Source organism: Pteropus alecto, unplaced genomic scaffold, assembly GCF_000325575.1.
Source record: "Pteropus alecto unplaced genomic scaffold, ASM32557v1 scaffold45, whole genome shotgun sequence".
Taxonomy (NCBI): Eukaryota; Metazoa; Chordata; class Mammalia; order Chiroptera; family Pteropodidae; genus Pteropus; species Pteropus alecto.
Window position 1 is genome coordinate 23,455,855 of NW_006442491.1, and position 16,207 is coordinate 23,472,061.

At 40.4% G+C, this 16,207-nt stretch overlaps 1 protein-coding gene across 1 annotated transcript in view; it reads right to left on the reverse strand.

Moving 5' to 3' along the window:
- TTI1 (TELO2 interacting protein 1) overlaps positions 1-16,207 on the reverse strand; it is a 42,196-nt gene that overhangs the window by 21,285 nt on the left and 4,704 nt on the right. The window contains exons 2-3 of the mRNA XM_006921803.3: positions 5,232-7,571; positions 732-941 (exon numbers count right to left, since the gene is read on the reverse strand). Coding sequence (XP_006921865.1) covers positions 732-941; positions 5,232-7,530 — 2,509 coding nt within the window. The 5' untranslated portion in view covers positions 7,531-7,571. The remainder of the gene's footprint in view (positions 1-731; positions 942-5,231; positions 7,572-16,207) is intronic.

The window sequence follows — 16,207 nt, forward strand, 5'->3', positions numbered from 1 at the left end:
CCTCCCACTAATAAATAAATGGACTAAGCATATGAAAAGACAACAGGGATAAGAAAAAAATTCTTAGGAAAGAAGCATATAGAAAAATATTCAACCTTTCCACTAATCAGAGAAATGCAAAGTAAAATAACAAGAACCATTTAAATTTAGAAATTTAAGTAAAATTTGTAATAGCCAATTTTGGCAAAGTGGTGGTGAAACCAGTATTAATTCTGTACTGCTGAAGGGAAGGTGTAAATTGGTACAACCTTTCTAGAAGGCAATTTGGCAAGCATAAAATAATGTTCATATCCTTGACCCAGAAATCCCACTTCTGGGATTTATAAAGAAATATCCAAAAAAGAGGAAAAGGTCACGTGCACAGAATTATCCACTGCAGCACTGTTTATTAGAGTGAAAAGCTAAGAGCAATCTAAACTTCCCACAGGGGAATGAATACTTAGTAGCAGCTATTAAAACATTAATTATGAAAACTCCATAGCAACATGGAGATCCTTATTATATAACTAAATGTAAAAAGGGCATTTAAACTGAGGCTGCAACCATATAAAAACAGGTTTGCAACAACAGGAACAGAAAAAGATTATACGAAAAGTGAGAATGCCTATGTTAGCATGGTAAGGTTATGAGTGACTTTTCATATTTCCAAACTTTCTATAATGATGTTTCATCGTTTTTACAATAATCTGCTTCAAAAAGAAAAAAAAAGGCTAAGTCAAAATAATAGTTACCTTCCTCATTATCGAAATCTGAGATATTTCCATCTGCCACATCCTTTTCCTTGAGGTAGTTCAGCAAAAACTGCTCAATGTCTTCAGCTGTGGTGGTATTCGCACATCCTTTCTCAAAAGCTTCTGGTCTTTGGCTCAAATGACTTCCCTTCTCCCCTACATTTTGCTCTTGGAGTTGCCCACAATCACCTGTGTCTGGGAACCACTGGGCTGTAAAAAAACGTTATAACGATCACCTTGGTCAACTGACAATAGGCGTCAATACTTTGTGTGTAGAATAAGCTCTTTGCCATGGCTTGCACGGCCCCTGCACGGTCCAGTCCCTACCTGTCTCTCCATCCTCATCTTCTAACCACTCCCAGTTGCCCATTAACTGACCACCTTCTAGTTCCTCCAACGCACCAGGTGTTTTCTTGCCTTAGAACTTTTGCATCTGCTGCTCTCACTATCTGGAATACATCCCTCCCTGCCCCGTCACATTTGGCTAATTCCAATACAAATATAACTTGCCCAGTAAAGCCATCTTGACTCCCCAGTCTAACTTAGGTCCCTTATAGGCTGTCTTATATAGCGTCATGTTCTTTCCTTTCATGTCAACTCATCACGATTTGTAAATTATACTTAGTTTGTGTGTGGTTTAGTGTCTGAATCTCTCATTAGACTCTATGCTCCATTGATCGCCACTGGAAATTCAATATACCCAGCACAGAGTAAGTACTCAAAATATACAGTGAATGAACAAATACACTAGACTGGAGAATACATACAAGTGACAAAATTCTCAGTACAGATACATTACTCATTAGCAGAAGACAGGCTCTACAGAGCTTTGAGAATGGACACAATCTCACATAAGTATTTCTGACATGAGAGAAGGAATTTTCTCTCCAAAGCTATTCCTTCTTCAGAGATGCACCGATACTTCTGATGTGTCACCATAGAATAAGCCTTAAACATCACTGTACCAATGGTTTTCAAACTGTGCCTTGAGGAGCCCTAGGACTGCAGAAATGTCTCAGGGTCACGACAGGGAGGCCAAGAGATAGCAGGCTAAAGGGGGTGGATCCAGGGTTTCTATCCCTTCTTTAACCACAGCGGCTCTAATTTCAACTATATTTGTATACTGGGTTCAATGAAGCCTTAGGGTAAGGCTTCATTTCTGAAAGGCTCTTAATACTTAAAGAGTGAAAGAACAAGATAACCCCGCAGCCTGAATTTTCGCCCTCCTTTTGCAGAAAGCAGAGTCTCTGATAACTTTTAGCACCTGCTAACCTCCTTTCCATCAAGGAGCATCTGCACAGAGTCAGAGCAGCAGCAGATGGGAGATGCCGGGTCAGGCGACTGGGAGCTGCAGAGAGCAAATGCTGAAGGGGAGAGCCTCTGATACAGTATCTGGAGGTTCCTCCATGGGGGGGTCAACTATGACATTTCTTCAGTGACTCATCCCCAGACCCTTAGTGTATGCTAAGGGATTGCATTTGCAACGTGTTAAAAGTGAGGACCCAGCATTTACGCTGCTACAAGTAGACAGGTTATGAAGATTATTTTCTAGATTTAAGGCTAGCGCCAGATATTAAAAAGTCTTTGCTCACAAATGGATTTTAAACATATGAAATGAAGCTCAACCTCACTCTTAATGCAAATTAAACTATAATAAGGTGCTATTTTTCTCCTATTAGAGTAGCAAAGATCAAAAAGCTTGGTGCTGTACAGTGTGGGTGGGAGCATGGCAAAATTGGCACTCTCTTACATTGCTGTTGGGAGTTTAAATTAGCACGAACTCTTTGGAGAGCAATTTGTCACTCTCTACCAAAAACTTAAATGTAATACCCTCTAAGCCAGCACTCGTCTTAGGAAATTACCCTATTGATATACTTAGACGTGATCAAAATGACCTACAAAGATATTCATTACAGCATTTTTTGTGATAGCAAAAGACTGGAAACTGAAATGTCCACCAAGAAAGGACTGTTTAAATAAATTATGGTGCAGCCCCACACAGCTGAATACTATGCAGCCACCAAAATAATGTGGCAGCCCTCCACATACAGATGTGGCACCATCTCCAAGTGCTGACATAAGGTGCATGGATGCTTTCTTACTTTTAAAGCTACCTTACTGTTTTGTTACAAATAATCAACCAGTAGCTGGTGCTTAGGAGTAATTTAACTGATAGCCCTTAGCCTCACAGTGGTACCTAGTGCTTTTTAATCAATGCTTATGAAAAACTCTGTTTATGCTAACTCGATTTCCTAAAACATGTATTAGGTTCTTTTAAGACTTTTTGGAAGTTCCATTAGACCACACTTCCACTCCCATCTGAAAAGAGTGACCAACAGTTAGACAATTCAATGACCAAACAGAAATGCCAGCTTCCAGTGCTACTTTGATTCATACATGACCAATCAACTCCACCTAAGTACTGCTTACCATTCAGAACGCAAGTGTTTTGGGTTATCTCAAAACTTTCGGAAAAGCTATCCCCAACTTTGCTTCTTTTCCTAGGATGCTCTCAAGTTAACCTTACTCACCCTCACTATTCCTTTCTGCAATGAAAACACCCCTCTTCCTCAACTTCAATTAAAAAAAAAATGCCACACAGGATTTCTTCTTGAGAGATGACCCAAGTCATCAGCGATCCAAGGCAATTCAATTTTCAAGGCCCAAATTGAGCTTTCTCCTGAGAGGATACATTTAATAGGCCTTTTCTTAATACATTTTTTAAATCTCAAATTAACATGTAGCACAGTTCCCCAAATCACTAAAGGTAGAAGTCTGGACCATGGAAGCAGTCACAGTCTAAAGTGTGTAAGCAGTTAGCCAGTCTGAGTAGAGTTTCCATGAGAGCAGGGACCAGGTTCTTTTTGGTCACTGCTGACATCCCAGTGACTGGTCCAGGATACAGGCCTTCTGAATGACTACAAAATAAAATCTAAACTTCTTCCTTTGGTCTAAAACTCTGCAAGATTTCACTTTTCTAATTTCACCTTGTACGGACCTCTCCACAATGACCTCTCTTCCATTCTCCAAAGACCCCAAGCCCTTTCTTCCCTTCAGGCCTTTGCAGCTGCTGTTCCCTTTTGTCTGAAATGTTCTTAAAAAGCACAAAAAGGATGTGACAGCTCCACACGTACTGAGGGGCCCCTCTCAGCCCTCAGGTCTCAGCACCAGCACTGCTTCCTTAGAGAGACCCTCCTTGACCACTTTTACTTTTATCCAAAGAGCGTATCTCTGCTAAAGTAGCCTGTCCCTGTTACTCTCTTGCATTAAGTTGCCTATTTTCTTCACAGTGCTTATTAGAATCTAAAATGAGCTTAATGATTTGTTTACTTGTTTATCATCTCTCTTGAAGCAGCAGGAAAGCTCCATGAGTTTATTCGTCTTGTTCACTGCTGTACCCTGATTACTTAGCATGATGTCTGACATATGGTAGGCACTCCTGAATGAATGAATAAAAGAACATTTACACTGCATATGAATGTTCACAAATGAAGGAATGAACATTGGAAATGTATCAGCTGCAGGCCAGAGGACTGTCCCTGTTCCAGTCACCTTCTGGGAAGGACTTTCTTACATGGTCTTGGCTTTCCCAGCTGACAAAATGAGGTCGGTGACCTTTCTACCTACTTTGGAGGCTATTAGCTGTACTGAAATAAGTATTGGAGCTATGCTCTTTGGATAAATGGGCTCAGGTACACAGCTCATTATTTTTTTCATTCAGAGACTGATTATTGAGTTAAGGGATTCTTTTTCTTATAGTCCAAAACTGCCATTTTAATGGTGGCTAACACCTCCAACAGACACCCAGCAGGATCAAAGGGAAGGAGAAAAACTCGAACCCCCTCACAGAATTAAAAAGTTAATTTTTAGATATGGCAGTCAGTAGCTACATGTGGCTATTATTATTAATTAAAATTAAAAGTTCAGTTCCTAAGTTGCACTAGCCACATGTAGCTGGTGACTATTGTATAATAGATACAGAACATTTTCATCATCACAGGAAGCTCTATTGGACAGTACTGTATGAGATTATCTGTGGACTGAATAATTCATGTTATAACTATTCTCCATTAGCATAGCTACTGCTAATTCTTAAGAATCATCAGGAGCAGCTTGGTATATTGAAAAGAACAGAATCATAAATCCTGACTTTACTCCTTATTAATTGTGTGACCCTGGCTAAGTAGGATTTCACCGAGCCTTAGCTCTCCTTATCTTTAAAACAAAAATAATATTTACATTTAGTCTGCAGGATTTATGTCCCTGGCACAGACCAGGAGCTCAATATATGGTAGAGCTTATCAAAAGTATATAAGAAAAAAATAAGCAGTGGGACCCTACCATAACATGTGGGGCTGGATGAATTCAAATGATATTCAAATTTGAACAATATTCAAATAATGTCCTCCATAGCATAATCACAAAGAAAAAAACAAGGTTAGGCAAACAAAGGTACTAGCCATTCCCCCAAATCAGCATTAAAAAGGGCTCTCAATGTACCTAATGCTGCCAGCAGAGCGTGCAGAACACTGACAAAGGCAGTGGCTCTCTTATCATAAAATTGGTCCAAGGTAGCCAAGACATCTTGAACCACATCTGCCACCAAAGGAAGTAGGTTAGCATCTGAGTTCTGCAGCATGACTTCCAAGACCTTTGGGGTATGAGGGTGCAGAGAGAGATGACGTAGATTTAAAGAGATCCCGTTCACCAAATAGTCTGAATTTTGATTGATCAGGTGCTGCACAGAGTTGTAGCCACAAGCATGGCAAATATCCATCATGGTGCTGGCAGCTGCCTGGCTAATGAGCAGGGTTTGGTCTCCAGCCTTCTCCAGTACTGGATAGAGGGCTGACATCAAGAGCAAACGGAAGTCTGTTCCCAGTGCATAAGCGAAGTGGCCAATCCCTTCCAACTGGATGCATATTTGCCAGATGTTGCTGTTCATAGAGCAGATAGTGGGACTTGGCTTTGAGAAGGCTGGAAAAGATGTAAGTTGGCAGGTGTATGCACCAGATGTGATGGCCTGGGGGCCTAATTGCTTCATTGTTAGCTCCTCTCCCATTTCTTCAGCTTCGATACAAGTGACCAAATACCAGTTTTCTTGGCTCGTGTATTCTTCAAGTATAGATGTCACAATCTCTCTCAGGTCCTCTGAGCTTGTTTTAATATGTTTTTCATGAAGATTCTCCACCTCCAGCCCGGCAGCTCCTGCGACCAGTTCATTAAGGATCATGGCAGCTTGCTTCCGGTAAACCACGGATTCGTGGTATAGTTCCATAAAGTGATCCACAAGCAAATAGAGGTTCCCATAAAAACCAAGAAGCTGACAGACCTGCCGCAAGAGCAGGAAAACCCTCTCGTCAGTGAAGAAGCGGAAATATCGCCTCTGGATTTGACTCCGTGGTTGTGCGGCTGTCTTCGGAGAAGCACTCAGATGATCAGAGTTCCAACGCCGCTCTTCAACAATCTTGATGTCAGCTACATCTAATTCCAGAACTTGGATAAGCGCTTTGGAAAGACGTTGGAGATGGGCCACAGAGTTGAGGACAAAGTTCACTTTGGGGCCCAAAAGTTTCAGATAACCGAGTAACAAGGAGAGAGTAGAGAATTTGCCCTGATCATCTTGGGAGCTCATTAGGCGCGGAAGAGATGTGGCAAGGGAATGTAGGCTTTCTGATAGGATGTCAGCAAAGGCCCTGTTGCCCACCACTACTTTCTCATCTGCAAAGCGTCTCAGAACTTTATTGCACTGCGCCTGGACTTCAGGACTCTCATCATTCAACAGGCCCACCAAGGCCTTCAGAAGGGGACCAGCAGATTCAACTAGGGACTGACTGCACTTGAAAAGAAGGGCCTCAACAAGTTCTATTAGCTCTAGCCTCACCTTCCAGTGCGGGTGAACTGAAACACACTCAATTATCTTTTTAATAAGGATACTCAACTTGTCGCCAGTATTTTTTACCCAATCGGCTTCCCTGTGAACTATCAGCTTTGCTACTCTGTGCTCCACTGCAGGCTTTGCTTTAACCTTTGAGATTCTTCCGAGCTGTACGTCAGCCATGATGAAGCCCACTGTCTTGTAAAAGATGTTTAGGGAAGATACCACAACACTGTGACCTTGTTTAAAGTCTCCTGTGATAACCCTGGTCAGTGCAGTTGAGATTCCAGGTAAGAAAGAAGCAAACAAGTCCCCTAGCTGCTTTTGCTCAGGCTCATCCAAGGATCTGGGATGGTCGTCACAATCACACTGAAAGAGTAGAACCTGTAAACATTTTAAGGCAGCAATTTTAATTTGCTTTGATTTCTCCTGTTCAGCTAGGCCTAACAGTAAAGACACAGCAAATCCTAAACGAGGCAGGATGGAGGGCTCATAAAAAGTCAGAATGATGTCCCCATAAGCCGAGTGCATTAACGTGCTGAGGCCCCGGATCACAGCCAGTTTCAACTCCTCTGACACGGTGGCGGGTTTTTGGGAGTTGGGTGAATACAGACAAGCAGAGAGTTCCGAAAAGAGTTCCTGGAGAAGTTCCTGTTCCTTCACACATGTTGAGGACAGGACAAACGTGAGGCACTCCACCACACTCTGGATCAAGCGCTCTCTTTTGGGACCCGGGGTCTTCAGGGTAAATCGCAAAGGGAAGAGGATGTACTGCTGAAGTTCCTGAAGGGCAGAGTCACTCACGGCTTGTAAGTGTGCCTGCAGCTGCTCCACGTTCTCCACTGTCTGGGTCTTTGTGAGCTGAACACAGACGGGACGTAAGACGCCAAAGGCTTCCTCAGGAGTATCAAAAACTGCCATTGTGCAAAAGCATTCCTTTCACTGAGGAAACATCCTGCAGGCTGGAAGAAAGCAACTTTTCAGTAAGGAAGGTCAAACCCAAAGCAAATACAAGGTGAACTTAAATTCTTTCAAAAGACATGTAGTGGGGGCCTATGTGCCAGTCACTGCACAAGATACTAGAAGAGAAATGGAACTGAAAAGAGATGGTCCTTATTCTTAGGGAGCCCCCAGTCCAGTGAGGGAAGCAGGTGTACAGTTACGACACAGTCTGTAAAGAACCAGGGTAGGCCTATGATTACTGTCCTAGTGAATATGGAAGATCCATGTGTCATACACTGGGAAAGCCAAGATGGGTTTCACAGGAAGATATTTGAGCCAAGACTTGAGGGAGAAATGAATAGGAAACTGTGGGCTAGTCTAAGGAGTTTGGATTTTAGCCTGTAGTAGTAATGGAGAGCCACTGAAGGTTCTGTCTTTTTTAACTTGAGGCATAATACACACAGGGTAAGATACATTAGTCTTAACGTACAGGGCAGTGAATTTTTATGTATGTAGAGACCCTTGTAACTACTACCCAAAACAAAATACAGAATATTTCTGGAAAGCTCCCTCATTACCTTTTGCAATCAATTCCTACTTTCCCTGCCCAGAAGTAGCCACTACTCTGACTTGCATGAGTATGGATTAGTTTTGTCTGTTCTTGTCATAAAGAAGTTTTAAGCAGGGGGTGATATGATCAACTTCATGCACTGAAGTGATCCACTGTGAGCCAGTAATATGGGAGAAGAATCAGAGCTGGGAGAAGCTGAAAACAAAACAAATGAAAAAGAGTGGCCAGAAAAATGTGAAAACCAGGAATGCACATTGTCACAGAAATCATGGGAGAGGAGAGATTCAAGCAGGATGGAAAGATGGACGGCAAGCAGGCATACAGGCAGGCAGTGAAAGGAGACAGGTTTATGGGTAAGTAAAGGAGCTGAGCAACTTAATATGAGTCTCTTTTCTCTGTGAGGAGAAATTCAAAGTCATGGGCTGGTAATGAACAAGAAGGAGGGTAAACAGAGGGCTTGAAGAGAGAGATAAAAGTCTCAAATATTCCCTTTGGGAAAGCAGAGCATGCTGGGAAGACATAAAAGTGTGGCCCAAGGGTACAGAGGACTGAGCTGAGCTGGAGACCATAAATGTGTACAACTGTAAAATGCTGGCATTGGATGGAGGCTTAGAGACCATCTAACCTGGTGGTCTCTCTCTGTCCGTTTTTTTTTTTTTTTTTTTTTTTAGCTCTACTTGCTAGAGTAGTGGGGTGCGGTCCTAAATAGATGATGATGAGAAACTGTCCTCAATCTCATGAACTCTATTGAGCTCCAGTGACTAGAGCTGGCAGGCAAGTGATGGCTGGTGGGTGTGGGCAAGACATGCTCAGCCCAGAGAGAGAGCTGGTGCTGGATTGTGCCCCGGGGTCAGGAGAGGGCTCCAGGGTAACTATCAGGCTCCAACACCCTGGAGAGAGTCTGGTCCACAGAGCTCCATGGACCTCTGCGAGGAAGGGCAATCCTAGTCTCCATGAGACTTCTTAAGGTGGTACCTCCTGGTCTCTGTGACCCCAAAGAAGCCAGGTGAGGAAAGAAGCTTAAATCTTCCCTATCCTAGGCTAGGAAGATGCCATGTATAGATAACAGAAAGCTTGGCTGGGGACTGCTGATGCCTAATCAGGACCAGCTCACACACTGATGACCCAGAGGCTGCTGTGCCATCCCCTGCCTCAATCATTGGTAGTTGGAACAAGAGAAAGATAACCACTTAATGGGACCTAGCTGTCAGAGGTAGGAAAAGCAAATACAACACCCCTGAAATGGTGAATCTTAGATTAACAGAACCACTAAAGGAGACAGCCAAATATTTGAAAAATGAGACTAAAAATGAAGTTCAATGAAAAGACAAAAGATATTTCATTAGAATTTTTAAAACAGGATTTTTCACACCAAAAAAAGCTCAACTGATGCGGGACGGGGGTTGAGGGGATGGGATGGCTAATTGCTGAGATCCAGTTAGTGCCTGGAAGATCAAGGAGAGCTACCTTAAAACTCTGAGCAGAAATACAAAGAGATGGACCTGGAGGACAGATCTGGGAGAACCAACATGTAAATAGCTGGGAATTCTAGAAGAAGGAGGAACAGATGGAGGTGCTAAAACAAATAAATAACTGAAACATTTTCCGGAGCTGCAAAAAAAAAGATTTATCTGGAGATTGAAAAGACTAAAGGATACATACCTAGTCACATTCAAGTAACATTCTTGTAGACTAAAAGATCAAGAGAGAAATCATATGCTTTCAGGAAGAAACAAGTAACACACATATATATATAAAAGACTGGCCTTGGATTTCTCATTTGCAACAATGAAGTAATAAGTAATGGAGCAACAAAACTGTCAGTGGAAGAACATCTACAGACTGCAAATGAAGGACTGTGGACTCCAAACCCTATATACAGCCAAGATATTCACCTGTCAGGGTGAAAGGACAAAATGCAAAGATTGAGGAAGGTATCATCCATATACCCTTCCAGAGGAAAATGTCTGAAAAAGGACTCCATTCACATAACAAATAAAACAGAGACCTAAAATGGGAAGATGAATGAAAAAAGGAAATAATGCTGAGAAACTCTTTTTTCTTTTAACATGGAAAACTTTCTTCAATAGAACGTTTAAGTGGAAACCCAACGTGTAAAACAGATAAAATCAGAAGGTATGGTTAAAGCTGGGGTGAAGTTCATGGCCTGGGGCTCTGCATTCCTCACTTACCTCAAGAGTCTGAAGAGGTACCCTGAACTATGTTCTCAGATTATATGACAAGAACTGTGATAGAGCTAATAAAGTGGGAACATACAATATGTTCAAAATTGAAATTATATGCTCTTTCTTCTATATTCTCTTTGTAATTTACGGTCTTCACCTGAGCCAGAAACCATAGACTCCGCTTTCTTTCGCCTCCTTCTTCATTCCACCATTCCCTTGCGTTTCATCAATTCTACCCCATCAACATATTTCAAATCTGTTGATGATAATCATCTATTTAATGTTGGACTGACTGTAACAGTTTCCTCTCTGGCTCCCTGCCTTGTGTACTTGCCCTTCTTGAATCCACATTTCATGCTGACATGTAAGTAATCTTTCTAAACAAAAATCTGATCACTCTTCTCCATGCTTGAAATTCTTCAACTGCTCTCCGTAGCCTGCCTAAAGTACAAACATCTTTTACAATGGCATACAAGGCTCTTCATCATCAGGCCGCTGCCTATCTCACCAACCTCATCTCTATTGCTTCACTCCTTGAACTTGAGACTGCAACCATGTTAAATTCATAAAACTTATAATTTCCCAAACAGGTGATGCTATTTCACATTTACCTCCTTTGTCCTACCACTGTACACATCGCTATTACAGCATTTAGCATACTGTAATATTTTGTATATATTTGTCTTATCTACTTTAGACTGGGCAATCCTATACCTAGAGCCTAAAAGGGCATCTGGCACCTAACGAGCACTCAAAAACAACTATACAGATTCTGCTTTTGAGTAGGATATAGTAAAGTGTGGCAGGCCAATACTCCTGCTGACAATTAGAAAAAGCCAGATAAATTGTAAAAAAAAAAAAAAATCATTTCTTAAAGCGTCAATTAGTTGTGGAGGCAACATGATAGAGTAATACTCTAGTGAGGGGTGAATGTTCAGAGTGAGCCAACAATCAGTAGCTGTTCCCCACCAGTGCATTTGTTGGTCTTGGACAGGAGCTCAGGATTACAGTGTAGCCCAGGCCAAGGGTTAACACTGAGGAAAAAGAAACCATAATGACTTTAATGTGGTCATGTAAGACTGGGGTGGGGGACAAAACTGCAGTCTTCAGGGATATCAAAATACATGACTTCTGGGAGATGGCTGCTGCGGGGGGACAAATGACTGAGAAATGTCCAAACAAATGAAAGAGATCAACTCACAGATTCAAGAAACTCAGCAAACTCCAAGTCGGCAATACCAAGAGAAATACATAGATACATTATAGCCAAACTACTGAAAACCAAAAGTAAAAAGTCTTAAAGTAACTGGAGCAATAAGACTGACAGACAACTTCTCAACAGAAATGATAAAATCCAGAAGACAAGACATGATATCTTTAAAGTAATGAAAGAAAATAACTACCAACTTTGGATTTTACACCATACAAAACATCATTCAAACTGAAGGTAAAATATAGATGTTTTAGACAAACAAAAACTGAGTAAATTCATGGCTATCAGGTCTGCACCAAAGAAAAAATAAAGGGAGAAAATGAACCTAACCACAAGCATGAAAATGTAGGAAGGAATGAGGAACAACGTAATAGGTCAATATAAAAGAATATTAACTGAACAAAATAGTAATTATGTGTTTTGTAATTTAAATATAGATATGTGTGTGTATGTATATATATACATACATACATAAATATATACATATATATAAACAAAATGCAAGACAATAATGCACAAAAGCTGCATAGGGGTATGAAAGGAATTAAGTTGTATTAAGCGTCTTAGCAGAAGCAGGAAGTGGCAAAATAATTTGTATTAGACTATAACATGTCAAGAATGCATGCTGAAATCTAACTCCAAAAGAACTGTAAAATAATATATATCTAATAAGTTCAGAGAACAGTAGAAATGGGAAAACAAATATTTTGATTTATCCAAAAGAAGGTAAAAAATGAGAAAAAAAAAAAAGCAGCAAAACTGGTGGGTCAAATAGAAAACAAATAATAAGCTGGTAGACAGAAGCCCTGCCGAAACAGTGAGGATATTGATTCAGAGTTTCTCAACAGTGGCATTACTGACATTTTGGGCAGGATAATTATTTGTTGGTGGAAGGCTATCCTGTCCATTGTAAGATATTTAGCATCTTTGGTTTTGGTACCCCATATGTCGGTAGCACTCCCCCAGGGGTGACAACCAAAATGTCTCCAGACACTGCCAAATGTCCTGTGGAGGGCAAAAATCACATCTGGATGACGACCACTGGTGGGGAGTCGACATTTAGCAAGATTTTTGTAGAAAGTAACAAGATGATTCTAAAGTTGATATGGGAATGCAAAGCACCTAGAGCAAAGATAATCTTGAGGAGGAATTATTTTTTAATTAATTAGTTAATTAATTAATGGTGACATTGGTTAACAAAATCTGGTAAGTTTCAGCTGTATATTTTAACAGTAAGACATATATATACTTACATTGTGTTCACCTCCCATAGTTAGATTTCTTTCTGTCAGCACATATTTGACCCATTTTATTCCATCTACCTCCCTCCTCCCTGCTCCCTCCTCCCCTCTGGTAACCACTAGTCTATTGTTCATGTCCATGAGTCTCTGTTTGTTTGTCCTGTTCCTTTGTTGCTTTTAGGTTTATATCCCACATATAAGTAATATCATGTGGTTTTGAAGAAGAATTAAATTGGTAAGTTGTCGTAGTGTAAGTTCGTACACCATCTGATTTCAAGATTTACTGTAAAGGTACAATAATTAAAGGCAGTGTGTTATGACAAAAAGACGAACTGATTAATGGAACAAAAGAGTCCAGAAATGCGCTCACTTATAAAATAGAGAGTCCATTTACAGACTCATATACCTGATAAAAACGATAACTAAAATGAACTGGGGAAAATGGTCTTTTCAATTAAAGGTGCTATGTCACTTGGCTATCTATGTGAAAAAATATGTATGTCTTGATTCCGTCTCACATCAGATTTAAATGTGAAATGTAAAACAATAAAGCTCTCCAAAGAAAACAGAGAACATCTCTGTGATATTAGAGTAGACAAGGATTTCTTAATCAGAACATAGAATAGGGCTAACCATAAAAAAATGATAAATTCGATTATATTAAAATTAAGAACTTATGTTCATCAAAAGACAACATTAAGAGAGTGAAAAGACCCATGCAGTTTGGAGATTTTCTATATATATGACAAAACACTCATATTTATAAGATAAAAGATTTTAAAAATAAATTGTTAAGAAAAACACAGTCCAACAAGGAAAAGGACTCGAATAGAATATCACAAAAAAGGATATCCAAACAGCCAATAAACATATGAAAAGACATTCAACATCGTTAGTCAGAAAAATGCAATTTAAAACCACAGTAAAATACTATTACAAACCCATTAGGCTAAGCTGGAAAAAAGGAAAAAAAAGAAAATCAAAATACTAGGTGCTGGCAAGGATATGAAGTAACCTGAACTCACACTCAGTATAAATTGGCACAACTACTTTGAGAAACACTTTGGTGGTATCTATTATTCTAACGGCGGACATACATATATGTATGCTTTATGATCTAGTATTTCCATTCTTTTATATATACCCAACAGAAATGGATAAATAAATTTACCGAAAGATGTGTTCTGGGATATACTATCCACAGTTGCCTCCAGATACTACCCAAATGTCCACCTATAGTGGATAAATTATGGATATAGTAAATAAATGGATAAACTGTGGTACATTCTCTCAATGGACTACTATACGGATGAAGATTTACCACAACTGAAGATCTTCAAAAGAATGGGTTACAGGCTCAGAAATATATAAACTAGCTTTCCCTGAGGAAGACAGTATAACAAATTGCTACTTTGACATGACTATAAAAGGCAATCATATACCTTTATGGGATGGCAATGAAATCACACTTGTGTGACAATATGTCAATTACAGAAGGAACTGTTTAGAGATTTAGAACCTTGGAAGTCCTAGATTCTATTCCTATAAAATACAACTCATATTACTTAAAGTGGTGCTGCTAAGTTTGATGTTGATATAATTGACAGCAACAGGGGCATTCTGTCCCAGAAAGTGATACTAGGATGAGGATTTCAAAACAAGTTGATTCTCTGGGTTAGCAAAGAAAGCCCAGAGCTCAACTGTGGCAGACATGACTGAATAAACATAAGCCTGAATAACCAGTTCTTGACCACTGATGGCTATCTAAACCTTTCCTAGTTCAGTATACGCCAACCCAACCGTGGTTGTGGAAAGCAGACACTGGAGAGATGAGGGAAGAGATCCGCAATCATAGGGCATAAGTAAACCTTTTCCCCCTGACAACCTCCTCCCCTCCTCCTTATCTCTTTCTGCCTCATCACTGGGATGGGCTATGCAAGATCCCTGGGCCATGACGTACAGGTGGTGAAGACAAATGGGACAATCTGTACACAATAAGGTGCTATACTTTACAGACACTTAAAAGATAAGATGGTAGATCACAAGGTACTTATACAATCAAGAAGTAAAAGAGAAAAAAAAGTGCATAAGATATTTGGACAAAGAATAAAGACCAACAGGGAAGTATTCGTGGAGGGAGGAGGATCTGTGTTGGGGTTGGGGGACTAAACACTTGGGGCTGTGTGGGAAGGCTGCTCAAGGTAAAATAGCTGTCACAAGCAAAGGCAAGAAGGAAGCAAAGTTATAGCACCTAGTAAGGCAGAGAGACAAGATACAGATGCCATCATGTAAGTGAGCCACACCTCACCCAGGTGTAACATCTGATCACTTACTCAGGGCTTTTGCACTTGCTGTTCCATCATATACCCTCATGGCTCACTCTCAGTTCTTTCAGAGCTTTGCTCAAATGCAAATTCTGGATGCAGCCTTCTCTGATTCCCCTTATTTAAAACTACAACCCATCTCACTCTCCCCGACCCTGACACTATCTCCTTTCCCTGCCTTCAAAACTTTCCTATATAGCACTTAGCACCATCTGTCAAACCAGATTATCTACCTATTTATTTGTTTATTGTCTCTCTCTTCTCACTAGAATATAGGCTCTATGAAAGCAGTGGTATTTGACAGGTTTGTTTATTGCTTCTGGCACAGAGCAGATATTCAGTAAATGCTTGTTGAACCAACAGCCATAGTCCCCAAGGTCTGGTTCTCTCATTGGTAGAGCTTTAACATCAGTTATGTCTGAACTGGATTCTGGGTTAAAAAATGCCAAATTCTCTTTTCTTGGGATGAGTTATTCCCATAGGTAGTTGATCTGATCCATTATGGGAGGATCTTGCTAGATGCATTCTTAGGAGGGGAAATCATAGCTCTTGATTTTGGCTATATCCAGGATAGGAACAAATGAGTGTAAGAACATGAATTTGACAATCTGGGTGGTTTCTAGTCCTGCCTCTTGTACCACCTGGCTATGTGATTTCCATGAATTTCAGTTTCTTCAATCTAGCTTTGATTAACCAGCATATAGATAGGAAGACTGAGTGTAGATCCAGAGACAGGAGTTCAGACAATAAGAATTCCCAATACAAATTCTTAAATAGAAGGAAGAGAATTAATAATATTTGTTGAAAAAACCCACCATATGCCAGGCAATGTGCATAAAAGTTTATGTTTTCTTATGTATGTAATTTTTTGTACATAAATTCCTCAGCCACAAGCTGAGTAACACAAGGCTCAAAGAGGTTAAGTGATGCCCACAGTCACACAGTAAGCAGCTTCAGACCTGGAATCCATCTAAAGCCTGTGTGACTCCAAAGGCTGTATGTACTCTTTCCACTATACCAGAAGGTCCCAACTCGACTGCATATCAGAATCAAGGGGAACATCGTAAGTACAGATTTCTTGCTTCCACACCAGAATTATTGAATCAGAATTTATATCGGGG